The sequence below is a fragment of the Clarias gariepinus genome, chromosome 26 (assembly GCF_024256425.1).
Source record: "Clarias gariepinus isolate MV-2021 ecotype Netherlands chromosome 26, CGAR_prim_01v2, whole genome shotgun sequence".
In the NCBI taxonomy this organism is placed as follows: Eukaryota; Metazoa; Chordata; class Actinopteri; order Siluriformes; family Clariidae; genus Clarias; species Clarias gariepinus.
Genome location: NC_071125.1, coordinates 18,558,111 through 18,578,502, shown reverse-complemented (window position 1 = coordinate 18,578,502; position 20,392 = coordinate 18,558,111). Strand labels below are relative to the sequence as shown.

General features: G+C 38.5%; 1 protein-coding gene across 5 annotated transcripts in view; it reads right to left on the bottom strand.

Annotated features, from left to right (window-relative positions):
• The window catches only part of stau2 (staufen double-stranded RNA binding protein 2), a 103,153-nt gene extending 86,027 nt beyond the window's left edge, over window positions 1–17,126 (bottom strand). For 4 of the 5 annotated variants that reach the window (XM_053487738.1, XM_053487739.1, XM_053487740.1 and 1 more), the window contains exons 1-5: window positions 17,076–17,126; window positions 8,352–8,436; window positions 8,029–8,159; window positions 7,672–7,831; window positions 4,322–4,457 (exon numbers count right to left, since the gene is read on the bottom strand). In XM_053487738.1, the coding sequence (XP_053343713.1) occupies window positions 4,322–4,457; window positions 7,672–7,831; window positions 8,029–8,159; window positions 8,352–8,427 (503 nt within the window). In that variant the 5' untranslated portion in view covers window positions 8,428–8,436; window positions 17,076–17,126. Of the gene's footprint in view, window positions 1–4,321; window positions 4,458–4,550; window positions 4,621–7,671; window positions 7,832–8,028; window positions 8,160–8,351; window positions 8,437–17,075 lie in introns of those variants that run through there. The other variant, XM_053487743.1, reaches the window with a different exon arrangement.
• Between the last annotated feature and the right edge of the window lie 3,266 nt (window positions 17,127–20,392).

The window sequence follows — 20,392 nt, the reverse complement described above, 5'->3', positions numbered from 1 at the left end:
TACAGCTACATCCTGTTTTAAATAAATGCATGAATAAATTAATAAATAATGAAATTGTTAACATATATGACTTGAAAGAAGCATACAGTTGAGAAGCACAAATTGTTTTATAACCATTTTTAAACCTGGATTTGAAACGAAACACTCAAAATGTCAACAAAGTCAAGACTTTTAGCTTTAATTCAGGTTTAACAAAAGTGTGGTGTTAACCATTGAGGAATTACAGCCATTTTCATACACAGACATACATCCTTTTGTATAAGTATATATCAAAAAATACAGAATTTATTTACTTTTATTTTTAGACTCCAAATGGGTGGTTTAGTGGCTTAGTGGTTAGCACTGTTACCTCCGGGGTCTGGGTTTGATTCCCGTCTCCATGTGCATGGAGTTTGCATGTTCTAGTGCTTGGGTGTACCTAACATAGGTTACCATAATGTTTAATACTTAAATGGCTATTAAACAAAACAACTCAGGAGAGTAAGTAATTTTTTTTTATATCTGGAGTTGACCTGATTTGTTCAACCGGTTATTTCTTATTTTAGGAATTTACAGGTATTGCATAAATAAATCTTTGACCTAGGTCATGCATCGGAATCCGTCTGAGCCGCAGGGTGTGGGGTGCATATGAGTGTGTTTTTTGTTTTTTGCACACACACACACACACACACACACACCACATTAACGTAGAGACTGTTTTATCGGGAAAATTAGCAAGGAACATCGCTAGTCACACTTGCGTGAGCGCATACTAACGGAATCACAGAGCAGAGTTTCTGTGTAAGACAGAGAGTGTGTGCGTCATAAGGCAGAAAGTGTGTGTAATCGTCTTCTTTGCTGGGTGAATAGCAATAGTCGTCTCCCCTGCTGGGTCTTAATGCCTGCAAAGTTTATGTGTAAGGCAGAGAGTGTGTGTGTGTGTGTGTGTGTGTGTGTGTGTATTCACCCAGCAGAGGAGACAATTATCTACAATTCCGCAGCGCAAGAGAGAGAAAAACCGATGGCTCTGTTGTGATCACGTGACGCTCGGTGTCAAAACAAGAAACGCATGCGTGATGCATGATACTCAGTATTCGTAAACCAAGACAATGCTCGTTTTTCAAGTCAAAATGTATTAAAAATCTTTGCTCATCTTGCGGAACACTCGTAAACTGTGTTACTCGTAATCCAAGGTTCCACTGTATGTGAAACACACAAAATCAATTTTACGCATTTTTGTATACCAGCACAATTGTCGTTCTGCTAATAGAGAAGAAAAAGCAGTCATGATGATGATGATGAAGGTGATGGTCACTGCCTCATAGTGTAAATCACACACACTTTCAGCAACCACATTTTTTTTACACAATTACACATACATACAGAAGTATGTCGGTTTTTCCCCAGATGAGACACTTTAAGGGATAAATATGGAGTAAATAATGAAGCCAGTGACAGACACTGCCTTCCCTGATCGATCTCGGTTGCGGTGAGGAGTTTAATCATTCTAACTATATAATATCACCATGGCAACTTGTCTTTCTCCGTGCCTGTCTGGCCCTCCTACTTTACCATTCCCCATCTTCATTCTCTGTCTTCTTTCTTCTGCCTTTCAGCCCTTCCCTGCCTGTCTGACTCTCTCTCACCCTTCCAGTCAGTCCATCAGTCTAGTTTCTGTATCTCTCACTCTCCCCCACACTTATTGTCTGTCTCCCTAGATCTGTCAATTTGTCTTTTTCCCATTTTTTTGTTTCATTCTTTGTCTCGCTCACTTTTCTGTCTGAATGTGCATCTCTTCTAATTTATTCTATCTCTACTCTCTTTCTTCCCCTTTCTGCATATCAGGCACTCTTGCTTTTCCTGTCTGTCTCCACATTTCAGTATACATATCTCTCTCTACATTTACATCTGTCCTTCTCCATGACTTTATTTCCTTCCTTTTTATTGACCTTCTTTCCTACTTATTTCTACTCATCCATCTGTCTCTCTTCCTCTTTTTATTATTCTTTTCTTTTCCTTAACTCACTCTATTTCTAACTTTTGTTCTTTACATCCCAGTCTCTGTCCCCTTTTCTGTCCATCTCTCACCACTTTCCAGCCTCTCTCCGTCTCGCATTTTTTCCGTCCGTCTATTGTCCCTTTTTCTCCTTTCCCCTCACCTGTGCACTCTCCCGCTACCCTTTTGTCGTATCCCCTTTCTTCTTTTACTGTTCCTCTTTCATCTTTGATCTTCATTTTTCCTCCTTTCATTGTCTCTTTATTGTCCCTCTCTTCCTCCCTGTCTGTCTGTCAGGTTTGTCTGTCTGTCCCTTTCTCTCATTTTCTTTCTCCTGTCTCTGTCTATTCCAGAATGATGTAATCTTACAGAGATCAGATTTGCCTTGGCTCCTGGCTGTCTTACTGTTTGTAAAGCTGTGTGCCAAAGATCCGCGGCAGAGACACAAACACGCGTTTTTCTGAGCGTTTAGGATGGAACAAGATGAGCCTGTGTGCTGGTTCTCCCCTGCTGCATGATGACAATGTGTATGCCTGTGTTTGTGTGTGTATAACCGCCTGTGTAATTCAGCAGGGCTATTATTTCCTTTTGACGTCCTCTATTATGTATATAAATTCAATTTAAAGGGACGGCTCAGCCAAAAATGTATAAAAGACCCCCCCAGACTCCAAATGCAATCTTTTGTCCAAAACAAACTTGCTCCAAACAGACACTTCGAGGCCTAACTGTCCAACTTTGTAGCACTTGATTGTGTACTGAAATGTTAGCTCATTCCAGTGATGTTCTTAAAAATCAGTATACTGTATATTTGGTGTTTATGGATTTATGTACATGTATGTTTGTTTATTTGATATTATTTACCAATATTCTGGCTTGAAATGTTTCAGTATATCTATTCCGAGCAATTTGCTTTTTATTTTTATTTATTTATTTTTTTTACAAATGTTTCTGTCAAGTATGCATCAAACGACAATGTTGAATAACTGTTATATGACTTATTGGGGTTTTTTTTTGAACGAGGGGCAGTCAAATCAAACCTAGACTTGTGATGAAATTTCTCATGAATGAAGGCGTAAAAAGTTTAAATGGTGCAAATGCTTTAAAGAAAGCTGAGGCGGTGCGGAGCTCACTGGCAAACACTTCCCGAGTGAAACGTCTAATTCTTGATAAATCGACGGATAACTTGTCTCCCAACTTGCGCATCTCTTTCATACACACGTTCACTCATGAACACCACTTCCACATTACAGGAACTCAACTCAGAGTACAGTCCTGATCTCGCTCCAAGCCATTTCCACCTGTATGGGCCATTAAAGGAGTTCCTGGGAGGCTAGCGTCTCAGAATTGAAGCAAGTATCCTGATAATTGGGCGTACTAAGAAAACTTTCGACCTTGATGGTATCCAAGCACCAGTGAAACGCTGGGATGAGTGCATTACTGTAGCAGGGGATTATATAGAGAAATAAAGGCAATTTTTTTACTCTCATAACTGTGTTCTGTTATGTTATGAGGGCAATGGTGGCTCAGTGGTAGATTTCTCGCCTGCCGTGCGGAAGTCCCGGGTTTGATTCCCACCCCGTGCCCAAACCCCAGCCACTGGATGCAAGCCCGGATGAAATGGATGGGCTGCGTCAGAAAGGGCATCCAGGGCTTAAAATCTGTGCCAAGTTATTTTGTAGATCGGATAGCGACCCCTCGACAAGAACAACTGTGTTCTGTTACCCTATGCAATCAAAAGTCCTGGTTTATTTTTATTTAAAAAAGGGTGTGTGTATATATATATATATATATATGTGTATCAACAATTCTTTATTAATGCGATCTTAGTATTACACAAATTAATATTGCTTGATATAATCATGCTTGAGCATGAACACAATATAAACAAAGTTTAAATATATGTGGAGCTCTTCTGCTCCCTAGTGGACAGGAGTGGAAATGATGTTGCTACATAAGTCCAGGCATATAGATAATACTTTACTTAAATAATCTGATTTAAAAAACCTAAATTAAAGCTGTCTTTTTATAAGCAGTGCTTCAGGTTAAAATAAGTGGACTAAAACCTAACATGCACAGGGTTAACTGCTTGACAATATTAGGCTCTATGCTCTATTTAAACTATTATTCATATTAAGGATCTCTTTGTAGTACACGCTGATTATGTTGCATAATTATATATTTTAACATTGAATATATTATTAAATTTTTTTTTATTATTGGAAAAAAAAATAAAAATTAAACAGACTGCGATTTTTCTAACACTATCCAGGTGCTTCGTCCATGCTGCAGCTGTGTGCTCTGTAATGTAAACTCAGGGATTTCTCCACGGTCCAAGTCGGTACTCACCTCTGATTGAAAATGCCTCTGAAGTTGTAGTTGGCCCTGTAGTTGTGGAGGGGTTTGGGTTCCAGGGGTCTGTAGACGGCTGGTTCTCCACGCTTCATTGCCAATCCATTCAGCTCCACAGTAGGGGTGATGCTGCCTGAAGAACACATGCAGGTGTTTACGTAAAAATAAACAGCGCTGACGAAATGCAACAACATCACAAAACAGTCAGTCCTGCTGAGTGTCATACCAGGATTACTGAGGTACAGTAACACACATACATACTCTCTACTGCACAGAGATCGTTCAGCATCCAACAAAGGCAGACAGACACAAAAGGGGAGTTAGGACAGGATAAAATGATCTTCATCCTTAAAGGGGCCTGAATGTTTTGGTGATGATCTAAGGTCAACATGATTATGGCACAGTGGTTTAGTGGTTAGCACTGTCGCCTTGCACCACCGGGGTCCAGGTTTGATTCCTGTCTCTGTGTGCATGGAGTTTTCATGTTCTCCCCATGCTTGGTGGGTTTCCTCCGGGTACTCCGGTTTCCTCCCACAGTCCAAAGACATGCAGATTAGGCTAAAAGGCGTTTCCAAACTGCCTGTAGTGTGTGACAGTGTGTGGTGTGTCTGTGCCCTGCGATGGATTGGCACCCTGTCCAGGGCGTATACCGCCTCATGCCTTAAATATTCTAGAATAGGCTCCAGGCCCCCTGCAACCCTGAATACAGAATAAAGTGGTATAGACGATGAGAGAGCGAGTGAGTGAGTAACATAATTAGAAATATGAGTCGTTACTGTACTTTACTTGAGTATTTTTATTAATTGATACTTTTTACTTTTACCTCCACTATATCCTACAACAAACATCTGTACTTCCTCCTTCAGTATGTTTCTCAATGGTATTATGTGGTGTGTAGCATTTAAAGCAGTAATATCGCCACCTGTTGACTATTATACAGTACATAGTTGCATGGGTCTGTAAACTCTACTTTGTATCAGGTGTTAGAAATCTGAAGTGGAGTTGCTTCCCAACAATGATAAAAACAGCACAGCCAAAGTTTTGAAAAGAAGACAGAGAGAGAAAGAGAGAGAGAGAGAGTCGCCTTAAAGGCTATAATGAGCCAATACAGGATCAGGGTTTTGATACTTGAATAAATTTGACGGTAAGTATTTTTTGTACTTTTTCTCAAGCACAAAGACTTCTACTTTTACTTGAGTATCATTTTAGCTAGAATATCTTTACTTTTACTTAAGCACAGGATTTATGCAATTTGTCCACCCCTTCCATTAGGTTACCTTTATTTAACATGGTTTCTGACACATGTCCAACTCTAATATGTTCAGATCCCATGTAGAACCTGGTCACAAAGCCAAGTGTCATTCTTTTATTATTATCGTCCAAATTCCGATTGGAATTAATGCTCAAATCTTCACCAGCTGTTCACCAGCGCCCTCTACTGAGGTGAAGCACTCACAATTTAAATTTTCTTGTAGAAATGCATCTCTAGCACACTGTCTGGCCATAACTAAAATCACACACACTTATGTTCAATTTGACCATCTTATATATCATATGTACAATATGGCACACAATGTAAGGGCCAAGATGTGATAACCTGGTCATTCGGTACATTCAGGTCGTCAGCTGACTTCCTTTTACTGGCACATGATGCTGCTGAGCCGAGACCTGACCAAATAAACAATCTTAACTGGAACATTTTGAAAATAGTGTTAAAGCATTTCAATTTAATTTTATCACTTAACGCTGATTCCAAACAGTAAGGTGAAAGGTAAGGTCCTTAAACCCGCCCTGCAAATGTTTTAAAATAGACTTCGGAATGGATCTAGAAACGACAGTGACCAATGGATTCCAAAACCTATCAATCACTTTTTTTTTAAACCAGCAGTGTGTGACTTTATGTGAAAAATAATTTAAAAACTCAATACAGTGGAACCTTGGATTACGAGCATAATTCGCTCCAGAAGCATTTCAAAACACTCATTAATCGAATCTCCCCATAAGAAATAATAGAAACTCAAATTATTCGTTCCACAGCCCAAAAAAATAAATACATCAAAATAATTAACACAAAATATAAAGTAAAAATAAAACAAATTAACCTGCATTTTATCCGACAGATAAGTGTTTCCATTTAAGCGTGCAGGCGCTTTGTGTGTGTGCGTGTGTGTGTGTGTGTGTGTAAGAAGCTAAAGAAAGAGAAGAGGCAAAGACAGAGCAGTGTTTCCATTAGAGAGAGAGATAGTGTGTGTGTGAAGGCAAAAGGAGAAGGAGTGTGTGTGTGAAGGGGCACGGTGTCCAATGCCCCAGAGCAGGCTGATACAGCGAGGGAGGCAGAAAATGAATCTTTAACCTTATCTTTAACCGTGTTATAATAAACAGTACACGCGCGCTGTACACACACGCATACAGACACAAAATAAAATGTTTTCACGCACATTCATGGTCACAGTGTTATAGTAACCAGTACACGCGTGCCCAGATGTTGATTATACCAGTAAGAGACGCGCACTAAGACCCAGCAGGGAAGACAATTACCCACAATTCCGCAGCGCATTTGAGAGAAAAACCGTTGGCTCGGTTGTGATAATATGTCGCTCGGCATCAAAACAAGAAGTGCATGCGTGATACATGATACTCGGTACTCGTAAACCAAGACTTGTTTGTTTTTCAAAAAATCTTTGCTCTTCTTGCAGAACACTTGCAAACCATGTTACTCGCAATGCGAGGTTCCACTGTACAATATTAAAACATGATTATTTAGGACAGTTTACTTACTTATTTCTTTTACCTTTTTTTTATTTTGTTCCTTCCTTTCCTTTCTTCCTCTTTACCTTTTTTCCTTCCGTTTTTTCTTACTTATTACTTTATTTTCTTCCTCGATTCTTTCCTTCCTTCTTTTCATCTTTCCATCCTTTCTCCTTTCTAAGCTTTCTTCCTTCTTTCTTTTCTTCTTTCCTCTATTTTATTCTCTCCTTCCATCCTTCTTTTTTCTTTCCTTTCTTCCTTCCTTCTTCCTTTTTTCCCTCACTTATTTCTTTCTTACCTTTTCTTCCTTCTTTATTTCCTTCTATGCCATCTTTTTTTCCTTTATTTGTTCTTTCTTTTCTTCTTTCCTCCTTACTTCCTCTTTCTTTCCTCCGTTCTTTCTTTTCTTCCTCCCTCCACTCTTCTTACTCCTTACACACACTGATTTTAGCCTGGACTTAGAATCTTAACGGTTCGAGAACCATTAATGCGACTCGCAGTGACACACACCTCCCTCAGGATGTCTTATGTATGTGAGCCCTCACTGCCCCTCTAGAACCTGGGGTTGATGTAGAGAGTGTGTGTTTTGATGTGCGTACCTGGATTGGTGTGTGTGTCTGGTTTAGTGATGCGTGGCGGGGGGCGGGGCAGCGAGCTCTCTGCCAGTGCTTTATTGGCTGTTGAGTGCTGAGCTTTCTTAATGCTGGAGCCTTCAGCTTCCCACACCTGCTCACCTAAACACAACTGTACAGTGAAGATCTACACACACACACACACACACACACACACACACACAGGAAGAGCACAATTAGAAAATGAACCCTGTATTATACAGTATATTACATGAATATAAATATAAAGTATATGCTGGTATAGATTCACGTAAAGATACATCCTGATCAAAGTATTAGACTTCAGTTGGCTTTTGAGTAATAAGGGGAACTGAAGCGGCGCACCTTGGCATGTGCAGGCCCCCGCTCGTTCAGCAGTTTGTACTGCGGCTGGATCCGGTTGAAACGGGCTAACTCATTCACCAGACACATCGGAGTTTTCTCTTTAGGGTTTGCCATGTTATCCTGGGGAGTAGCTGAAAGAAAAACAATCGTAACAGTCGTAGCACACTGTATAAATGCCTGAAATCTCTTAACAAACCAGTCTGACTGAATAACAGACCCTTCGCACTATCGCTGCATTATTATATGACATTTAGTGTTGAAAATAAAAAGCTGTAAGTGGATACCATAATGGATTTTTCCCTCTCACTCACACACACACGCACCTGGCGGGACGGCGGGCACAGTGCCATTGATGGAGGGCACGGCGTGTGCTGAGTTCTGCACTTTCACTTGAGCCATGCTCTATATCTGTAAAATAATACAAGAGGAACGGTGCAGAATAAAAAGTCACATAAATGCATATAAAGTTCAAGAATCCGACAGAAGGTGTAAATGTTCTACAGTCCTCAGGGTTACAGATTTCAGCTCTTTGGTGCAAAGGTACTGGAACCCGGACAGCAAAGGTCCAGTGGGCCGAACAAAGTGGAGAAGTTCCAGAATATTCAGTGCAAAAGTTCTAGATTTTTTTTTTAAATCAATAGCATGAAAGTTCTACAGCCTTCAGCGCAAAGGTTTTAGAACAATCAGTGAAGATGTTTCCTCATTATAAAGATCTTTGTTTCCAATTGGAACAGGGATCATCTGATGTGATATAACGATACCTAGGTGACGACCCGTTCCGTATTGTGATTTTGCAAAAATCACAATCTATTAAATATCCAGATTCAAAAGTGGTCTACTACATACAACCTGTGTTGGGGAACGATCCTTTTTAAAGTAACTAATTACATTACTGGCTTTAAAAAGTTATCAGTTACATTATTTTCTAATAAAAGTAACTAGTTAGAGTACTGTTCCATTGCAGAAAATGAAAACTCCTTTATGATTTCTCATGTATGTTGTTTTGGTTTTTAGTTGTTTTAAGACCTTTATAATTATTCTACCACCATCACTCAGCAAAGTTTGGCCCACAATCTGTTAACTACTAATACCCCTATCTCACCTACGCGGTTTCACGCAATAGCCGTACAGTAAGTACGGTTCATCTTAATCCACCGCAAGTTTTGTTGTAGAAAGTCAACCATCACTACATCCCTCCACCAGTCGGGGCTTTATGACAGAGTGGCGTGACGGAAGCCTGTCCTCAGTGCAAGACACATTAAAAATCACCTGAAGGACTCCAAGATGGTGAGAAATAAGATTTTCGGCCTTAATTCTAAGCGGTATGTGTGGAGAAGTGTCCAATACAGTCCCAACAGTGAAGCATGGTGGTGGCAGCGTCATGCTGTGTGGGGTGTGTTTTAGCTGCAGGGACAGGACGTCTGGTTACAATCGAGGAAAAGATGAATGCGGCCAAGTACAGGGATATCCTGGACGAAAACCTTTTCCAGAGTGCTTAGGACCTCAGACTGGGCCGAAGGTTTACCTTCCAACAAGACAATGACCCTAAGAACACAGCTAAAATAATGAAGGAGTGGCTTCACACCAACTCTGTGACTGTTCTTGAATGGCCCAGCGAGAGCCCTGACTTAAACTCAATTGAGCATCTCTGGAGAGACCTAAAAATGGCTGTCCACCAACGTTTACCATCCAACCTGACAGAACTGGAGAGGATCTGCAAGGAGGAATGGTAGAGGATCCCCAAATCCAGGTGTGAAAAACTTGTTGCATCTTTCCCAAAAAGACTCATGGCTGTATTAGATCAAAAGGGTGCTTCTACTAAATACTGAGCAAAGGGTCTGAATACAAGACTTAGACCCACGTGATATTTCAGTTTTTCTTTTTTAATAAATCTGCAAAAATGTGTTTTTCTGTCAATATGGGGTCCTGTGTGTACAATAATGAGGAAGAAATTAACTTAAATGATTTTAGCAAATGGCTGCAATATAACAAAGAGTGAAAAATTTAAGGGGGTCTGAATACTGTCCGTACCCACTGTATGTATATGTATATAGGCAATATGATGAACTGAATTTTATTTCAGTTTAACCATCTACTGTATACAAAAAAATGGATCATATTGGCACATAAATAGCACAGATTCATAAGATTACATGTTTTCTTTTTGGTTGCTTTCGGTTGTTTCCTTGACAATAATAATGATAAGTTTTGAGAGTTGTACATTTTTGCGATGTCATTCCCATATTCCAGCAGGATGTTTTAAAAGTAATACGGACTTTGGTTCTACATGATATATCAAAAGTTGTCCTCCGTTCACACACGCCATATTAGCATTTTTTTTCTTTTCTTTTTTAATCAGTTACTGACCAATGCTGTGTTCCTGCACATATTGGGGCTGCTGGAATATTAATGGTTTTAATCTTTCTTGCCTTTTAAAGAAGAGAGTTTCACCATGCAAAACCGTGTAGTGTCCGTTTTTTCACTAAAATAAAAAATAAAATAAATTTATTATATATATATATATATATATATATATATATATATATATATATATACACACACACACAGTGAGGTCAATAAGTATTTGATCACCCTGTGATTTTGAAAGTTCTCTTACTTAGAAATCATGGAGGGGTCTACAATTTTCAGCACAGGTGCATTTCCACTGTGAGAGACAGAATCTAAAAAGAAGAACCCAGTAATTACGTTGTATGATGTATCAAATACTTATTGACCTCACTGTATATATATTTTAAAAAATTGGAGTCAGTGTGGCGATACATTCATTGCCACACAAAAGAATCGTGATATGTAACTGAATTGATTTTTCCCCCATCTCCAATTTCCACAGTGCTAAGTTTCTAGAACAATCTACTGAAAAGATTTGAGCAAACTTAGAGAAGTTCCTAAAACCAAAAGTGCAAAGTGAAGGCAGGTCTACAACACTCAGTGCAAAGGTTTTAATAATGTAAAGTATTTGATCAGGTAACTGAACTCCAGCTTCCACTTTCAATATCTATTTGCTACGGATTGCTACAAATTCACAGATCGTGATGAGATGCAGGTAGTCTTCAGATCAGTCATCCTATAACTGGGTACTGCGAGTGATCCACGGTTTCCTGACAATCTTTTTTTTTTTTTTTTATTCTTAAATACGAAATAATAACTAAACTCATTTAAATGGCCTTGACCTTAAGTTTTAATACCTTTGAATGCTTGGCCTGTTAGCATACACACATGCTGACAGACGTAAGTTTAAACGTCTATTAAGGTTAAGTTTCCACACCTGGGACTTATTTGAGCGTAATTAGGGTCTGTGTATAAACAGCCAATGAGCTGTTCAGAAACCCATTCACTATTTCTCCATGGCTGTACTGACTTGGCCGAATACTTAGCCATGACGAAGGCAAAAGACCTACCAATAAATCCTCAAGAAAATTCTTAGTACAACTTCAATCAGTAAAAGGATATAAAAATATATCTAAAAATAAGATTTAAAAATGCCCATCAGATAAAAATAGAATGATATCATTTGAAGTGATGAGACTTGTAACTGAAATTTTCAGCCACAATCATAATGCTATGTTTGGAAAGGAGTCAACAAGGCATTTGATGAGAAGCACTCCATCCGTGCTATGAAGCATGAATCTCTGATGTTCTGGGGATGTACGAGCTGTAGCAGCACAGGCAATTTAGTCCAGATTGATGGTGAGATAAACGTAGCAACAAACGACTGAGAAAATGCATGTGTCGGAAAGCTTATTAACACAAATCCAACTACGCTTTGTAGTAACGCAAGTGTCCATGTTGCTATCACATTCCGACTTAACGCGCGTGAATGCAGTAATTACACCAGCTCTGACGGCAGCGTTAGTTCTCCAAGCTAAACACATTTAGTCAGACCAACACTAGCAAAGTTAGGAGAGGTAGCGTGTTTTGTAAGATAAGGCAAATGTGGTCATAAATGCTGTTATGGGTATTAAATTACTGTGGTGGTGTTGGGTAGTAGGTATGTTTGTGGTGGGCTTACTTATACTTGTATCCTTTAAACTTATATTAATTTTTGTTTTTAATAAAATGCCATTCTTTAATATTATCCATCAACCATTTTTTGAGCCTTTTTTTTTTTTAAGTATCAGTTCTGGCACTAGTATCGTAAAAGCCCAACCAATACCCAGCCCTAGAGAGCAATGATTCAAGGGGATTGTAAAGGTCCATCGTGCCTAATGTGAAAACGTTACTACGAGTTACTACAAACCTCTTACTCTCTGAAAAAGACGGAACTACTCAGCACCTACTTAATACCACTAGTGATTTTTAATTAGCTGCTGATTAAAAGAGCTGCCCCAAAAGTTTTTTTTTTATTCTATAACCGTGTTCAGTATTTACTCTTCTGCTAGCTGTGTGACCGAACAACCAAAAGCCTGAGGTAAATCATTATTATTAAACATTCAATTATTTTTAGCTCTTCCCTGACAGCCTGGCAGACAGCTCTCTCTCTCTCTCTCTCTCTCTCTCTCTCTCTCTTAATTCCACATTCCGAAGCTCAGACTTTTATACCTTTATGCATTTTTCTCTGTCAGGACCGTTTAGCAGGGTTTACACTTGTTCTACGCTTGGTTTTTCATTAATGACCCTCAACGCGAGCTAATGGAAAAGCTCTTGTCCATATGTTTTTTTTTTCTTTTTATGGTACATTTGTTGCGATTTGTAGAAAAATACATCTCTAACGAGTGTATGGTATATGCAGAATAAGATTTCTGCATTTTCACACACTGACATAAACTCTGCCCACAAACCATGGAAAAATTAATACCTTAAAAGCCTGTCAGGCATGTTTACTATTTTGGTTATTTGCTCGTCTTCTGTTACCTTCCAGGCTGGTTCAAAAGTTGAAATTATGTGGTTAAATGAATTACTTTTACAGCTACAGCATCTGGCAGACAGCTTTATCCAAAGCAACTTACACTGTATCTCATTATAAATCCAAGGGTTAAGGGCCATGCTCAAGGGCCAACAATAGCAACTTGGTGGTGCTGGGGTTTAAACCTGAGATCTTCCAATCAGTAGTCCAACATTTTAACCACTGCGCTATCCCTGATCCGTGAATGAGAGGCAGCGGGCTCTACCACTCGGCCCAACTTGTGAACAGTCTCAACTTGTGAACTACATGGAAGTTTCAAAACTATATAATAACACATACAACATTAGGTAATTAAGTAAAAGCACAAACAACAAAGGTCAATCGTTGTATTAAGACATGAAGACCATCCCAAGAAAGCACAACCAAAACTTAGCTCTGCTGCAAAGAAGAGGTTCATTTAGAGTTACCAGCCTCAGAAGTTAGCCTAATAGGTAGTGTACCAGCTGTAATAATGAAAGAATGTACAAAAAAATGGAACTAAACAATGCAGCTTGTAATGTGAACATAATGGCAGTGATTATAGATTTTTTCGTCTAAAGAAACAATGCAGTTGATTCGTTTTTCCCGCTGTCTGTGAATAAGCGAGACGCATTCACGTTCACATGCTAATACTAATACCCCATTCATTCCTGGCCTCTTACAATCTAATCACGCAGAACGCATGTTAATGTTAAGCATGAACAGAGCCTGAAAGTCACTTTGTTTATGGAAACTCCTGAGCCTGGACTGACCTGTGACACTAAATCAAGCCAGGCTATTTCAAATAATCCTCGCTTTTATTACCTCACGTTGCGGTATGCCCCTCTGGCAGCTCTCCCTCCGTTTTTTTATAGATTGTTAATGTGCAAACTAAATAAAGTGCAGACAAAATTACTTACATGTTCGTTTCAAAATCGACACAACTTGCGAAGGTTATTCTGTGCAGACTGATGCAAAATCATGTAATCTTTTAAACTAAGGAGCGAAATTTTGGTTCTGAAAAATAAGCCCAACAACCAAAGTGCCAAAACATGCAGTTCCTCAAATAACCACTAGGTTGGCTACCAAAGTGAGTCAACTCCCATAGAACAAAATGTAACAATGTCCAACTTTACAACAGAAATTTGTTTTTTGCACCCTAGTATAAATAAAAAAATATATATTTTGGTTTTCATAGATAGATTTCCCATTCAGCACAACCATTGTGATCAATTGTCATTGTTTCACAATGACAATTTCACAATCAAAGGAAAATTATGAAAATGTATATGAAATGTGAAAAATGTGAATCTGAATCAAAATAATCAGGGTATAATTTAGTGGGAAAACCAGCCCGAAAATCCCAAAGATGACAATAGGAAGAAACGTTAAGAGGAACCAGACTCAACATGGAGCCCATCCTCATTTGGGTGATAACGGGTAGCAGGGATTGTTGTGCAGTCATACTGTGTGGAAGTACAATAGAACAGTTGCTATATACGTCAATATGGCGTCCAGTTCGTTACTGGAGACTCAGGAAGACTGTAAGAAACTCCAGTCCTGAACGCGGAATGACATGTAGGGTATCAATCAAATGCAAAGAAAAGTATAAGGCATTGTTACCAGTCTTTTTAGAATAAGGACTCACTGATCAGGGAAGGAATACTGGACTGGAAAAGAAGTTGAGCGACAGTGATCTACAGGTGGCGGTAATGCAACTGACAGGACTCCAACCAAAGGCGCAGAGTGGTACTGAGAGAGAACATGTAGAGAAGATAGAGTGTGTGGAAGTGCTCTGATAAAAGCAGACAAAGAGTTTAAGACACAAAGCAAGACAAGACAGGAAAGGTAGCATTTGACTTTTTTTTTCTTGTCTTTAAGAGGTCAAAAAAATTAGACCTATAGTTGGAGGTAGTGCAACCTAGTAGATTCAAACTGCCATTAAACAACAACGAAGAAGAGCATCAGCTTACAGTATAAAAACTAGCTCGCTGGTGGTAACTGAGGTAAGTAAGTATGTTCTTTTCAAAAGTCAGGCACTGTTCACTCCGCTGATATGACCAGTGATGGATTAACCATTGGTTCAGTCGGAGTACTCCAGGCAAGACGGCAACAACACAGTTGAGTTTCAAACCCGCTCTTCTGAAAACCTACAGGTGATGTAATAGTGTTTCTCCAGTTTCTTTTCACATAGTCTCGTGTTCATACTGATGTCCTGTGTGAAGTGTTCCTTTTTTTAATATTAATTATAACCCTGGTCATGTGACTAGGCACACATTTCCAAAATGTTCATGAAAACTTTGCATATTTACAAGTCTTCCGCGTTTTCGACCTATCATTAGGAGATTGCGAGTTCGCACCTCGGGTGATGCTGTAGCGTCTCACAGACGGGAGCCTAGAAAGAGCTGATTGGCCAGGCTCTCTTATAGGGGAGGGAAAGGAGGCACTCTAGCACTTGCACGTCAATCGCAGCTCTAGCCAATCACAAGTGTCCATGAGCTCAAGCAAGCGGAATTAGCGGAATTAGCGGATAGCGTTGTCCTCCAAATATGTGTCATGCCGCTCCCAAAAGTGCGTGAGCTCGCAGTTCAAAAAGATGCGGCCTGCTGGCATCACGTGGATCGGAAGAAATCCACGACAGTCGTCCACCCTCGCTAACGGGTAGTTGCCTCGCGAGCTGGTGGGAATTGGCTACGACAAAATTGGGAAAATTACAGAAAAAAAGTCTTACGAGTTAATTTCATATTAATGCGTTTGTTTGTTTTTTGGGGGGGGATTATAAAATAGTACACATTAATAAATAAATAAATAACACACTTAAATAAATAAATACATTAGTACCTCGGAATACGAACCTTGCAAATTTTCACCTGAGAACCCAAAATGTTTTTCGCCATGCGAAGAATATTCGGCATACAAGCGACCGAACCAGTCACATGTACATCCAGTTGCGCATACTTCTGGTAGCCGAAATTTAGTTTTTTTTGGATTTTGTGCAAGATTTAGTAAAGACACAGCACCATGGGTCCCAAGAATGTTATCAAGAATAAAACCAGTTTCAGTTTCGTTTTTAAAGCAGCGGTACCAAAAAAAAGCATAAATTAACGTTAAGTGAGGATTAATGTCTATTTATTTCATTGTTCGTTTTTCAGTGGTTTCATGGTTAGCGCTGTCGTCTTGCACCTCCAGGGTCCGGGTTCGATTCCCGCCTTGGGGTCTGTGTACATGCAGGGTTTCCTCCCACCATGAAAATGGCCACCTTAGACCTCCTGTTTTTTTTAATACGCAAAAAATATAACTATAGTGGTGAAATCGGTAATATTTTGGCGGGGGCTGAATTACCTGCACGTACATTATTCGCTAAATGCCTTTCGCAATACGAACCTGATTTCGCCTTGAGAACTCGTCTCAGGAACAGATTAAATTGGTACCGCTGTATTTTAAACGCTGCTTAACTAAGACGTAACCGTGGTAGCAGCATTCCCTTTGTGACATCATCACGGAACAACCTGTAACTTCTCACGAGGATACGAAATAGTCCAACGGGGTAGCAACCGAATCTATTAGGAGGTCGCGATCATTTTGATATAAATGTGTTTGGTGTGAAATGTCCCCACGAGCATGTGTTTGGGATTAAACTGGACTGATATATGAGTGTTAATCTGAGACAGTAGCTAAAGACTGAAGCTGGGGATCACAAGAGCTCATGACACGAGTGTGTGTGAATGATAACTGATAATAACTGATAATAGAGCTGCAGTGGTGTGATGTTTAGACTAGTGTCTCTCTGGGTTAGTGGACACTGTCCACTAGTAACCGCCTGCTTTGCAGGAGCTCTGCTGTCCTCCAGCTTCAAAACGCTTCCCAGGTTTATATATTAGTTTGAAAGAGTTCGCCAGTATTTCCTTTTGGTTTTATTATAGCTTTGATGCAGGTTTCCCTGCACGGTTAGCTGTTAGCTGTGTGTGTGTCTGTGTGTGTGTTTATCCATCATGGCTGAATGTCTCAACTCCCCCTTGCGCATCCGACCCAAAACCTCTCCATCACATCACCCGGCAGCCGAACAAACGCCACGGAGACACACAAACACACCAAACACTGCTCACACACTTCCACCTCACACACTCCACCTTTCAATAGTGATTGTTTTTTGGTTTTTTTTTACCTCTGTCCGCGGCCAGACCTCCAACATTGGCAAACACTAAAGAGAACTAATGACACCGGACCGAACCACCGAGCGGATGTGCGCCGGATTTTTACACATTCTCTATGAGTCATTAATCGATTTTTAACTATATAAAAAACTAGTTATTGATATAAAAACATTGTTCGTTCTTCGGTTCTGTTATGAAATCATTTATAACCGAGGAGGAGTTTAAATTTCGCGCATTAAAACACACACGTCCCCCCCTTCCTCCTCCACTAGCGGTGGTACAGTCCGACTTCCTGCTGCAGCTCGAGCGCTTTCCCGAACTCCTCTCACATACAGTACAGGACACGAAGCGGAGAAATGCAGACTTATCACATGCGCGTTTATTAAATATATCATTTAAAACAACAAAATGACACAAAATGTAAATTTTGAATATTTCAATAATCCGTTTAAAATAAAAAAAATCCGTGTTTTAATTGAATGTAACATAGCCTACATCTAAAATTAGCCTATAATATTTTCATTGTGTTAGCATTTTCCAACATTCTATAATAATTATAATATTAATAATAAAATATAATATCATTTATCCAAAATGACTCATAAAACTTTAAAGTTGGCATGTCTGTACATTAAAGATATTTGCAAAAAAAAACACAGCAGTGTCGAATTGCACATGCCGGCGTAATGGGCGGGACGTAAAAAGAATAATAGAACTCACCCAGATGTTTATTTTTATTTTTTATTTTTTATTTTTATTTTTTGAAAATTTTTCTGTTTTTTGTTTGTTTGCATCACGTACAAAAAATACCGAAGGAATTTGAATGGGGTTTTCACACTTGAGCTTGAGGTAACATATACTGTAGATAGGCCGATATAGGCTTTGTTTCATCACAATCCGCCCGCGGGAAGAGAAGATATGCTATTGCAAAATTTAACTTATATCATAGAAATCGACTTCGAAAAATTCATCTCAAACTTCGACAGATGGCGCTGTACATTTCTTAATACTCGCTTATGAGCGTGCATTTAAAACCTACAACAACAACCGCAATCCTACACCTTTATTCCGCACACTTCAGGGTAACATAAACATTTGTAGTTTATTCTAAAATGTTTTTAAATACACTTATTGGTGTGCAATTAAATTTCAACTGAAAAAGTGACGGGTGGTATTCAATTTCATTTCATTAATTTGTTTAAATGTGGTTAATTCTATGTAAAATGCCTCTAAAAGTAGCCTGTAATAGTATTTTGACCACACTTTATAATTTAAAATATAGAATTGTTGCACATCATCAATGAAACATCAAGATAAAAGTTAAATTTTGAACAAATCTGTCGATTTTAAAAATTATCAACCAGATACAATACAACCTCTGCATGCGAATTTGATCCATTCCAGAGGCGAGTTCTTGAGGCAACAATTATAATTTTTTTTTATTGACAAATTTGTTTAAAATGTGTTACTAATTTCCAACACTATAATTATATATAAAAACAATCAATGCATTAGAAAATACATGTAAATAAAAAATAATTAAAACTCACTTAATTTATGATTCCTCTTGGCACCGGCTGCTTTTTTTTTTTAGCAATGATTCTTTTTTTTTTTTTTTTTTTTACTGAAAGTGACTTAAGTTTCTTCTCTTTACCATCCTTGAAAACTTTCTTGGGACCCAGAGAAATATTTTATTTTATTATGTCTTTACTGAATCAAGCACAAAATGTAAAAAAAAAAAAGGGGTAAAATTCGTAGACACACTTTGCAAACGTTTTGGTCGGCACCCAGACATACACGCATTTAAACCGGTCTTTAGTTCAGGTCGTTCATTCATATGCAGAAAATGCTGCAATCATATGATGCAAATTCCTTGCAAAATTTTAATTTCTAAGACCAAAATTCATAAGCTGGGGTTCCATTAAACTCAAAATATTTGGCCAAGTGTCCACATACGGTGCTGCTGCTGCTGCAAAAAAAAAAAAAAAAAATTATATATTTTCCTGATTTTCGTTTTGGGATTTTTTTTATTTTTTTATATTTGTCACATTTTAATGAATCAGATCATCAAATAAACCTTTAGTTCTAATTCTAGTTCAATGATTTCTTGATTCAACAGGTCTGGCAGTCATCGGACCTGGGTGTGGAAGTGAATTTTTACTCAGCTTTCAAAAAATGTTAATCACAGTTTATTTATGATTTCGCAAAGGAGGCCGGGGGGAGGGGGGATTATGGTGAATAATAGACTTATTATTTAAGAACTGCATTTTGTATTTCCTTCGGTTATCTTTAGGTAATATTAAAATTATTTTGATTATATTCTCAATCATTTAAGTGTGCAAATATATGCAAAAAGTAACTTTTTCACAACAATATACTTTGGCCTTTTTTTTTGTTTCAGTGTCAATTGCTTTAGATTCCTTTTATTGGTTGACGAGAGTGCAGTCCAGTGTAATCCGCTGTTGTAGCCCATCCACTTCAGGACGTTTCTTGTGTTTTCTGAAATGCTCTCAGGTTACCATGGTTGTAAAGAGTGGTTATATTGGTGCAACATAACAATAATCATCCTATTGTTGGGAGATTCTTGGATCCAGATCATGACATGGCCAGTAAGCTTATGCATAATTGGTTACTTAAGTTTTTGAACAGTGACACAGTTTTCATAACCACAAAGGATTTAAAATGTAGCAAACATGATGAGACTGAGGTATACACTTTCAGCTTTAATTTCAATACGTTTAACAAAAATACTGTATTATCTATCAAGGAATTAAAGTTTTTGCAAAACCCCTATATGTTTAAAGGCTTGAAACTAATCCGACAATTGCCTTATAAGCAGTTGCGTGCCAGTCATGGCCTGTTTCCCTATTATTTATTGATTATTAAATAAATAATAATTTAATTTATTGATCAAGTTCAGGATTACCGTCAAAAACGTTAAATTGAAGTGTTTTGTGTGTTTTGGTAGCTGTTCACCGGAACTCTCAACATTCGGTCCGAAAAGGTATTAATACAAAGGAAGCAATTATTAAGCAGAAAAAAATATATATATCAGAAAGGTAGCAGAAATTTTAAGAGTAGCCAAATAAACAATTTGTTACATTCAACAAACAATTTGAGACATTATCATTTGGACAAACGACACCAAGTGTTAGCTGTGGGCATATATGACTCCATATGGAATCGGGTCACTAATGTTTGTTGGTGTGGAAGGATGAATTCTAATAGTGCAGATGGATAACAACCCAAAACAAATTGCAAAAGGAACCCAAACGGCAGATATACAGTATCTACAGGGTGGAGAGCATTCGGTGTCTGATGTGCCAGG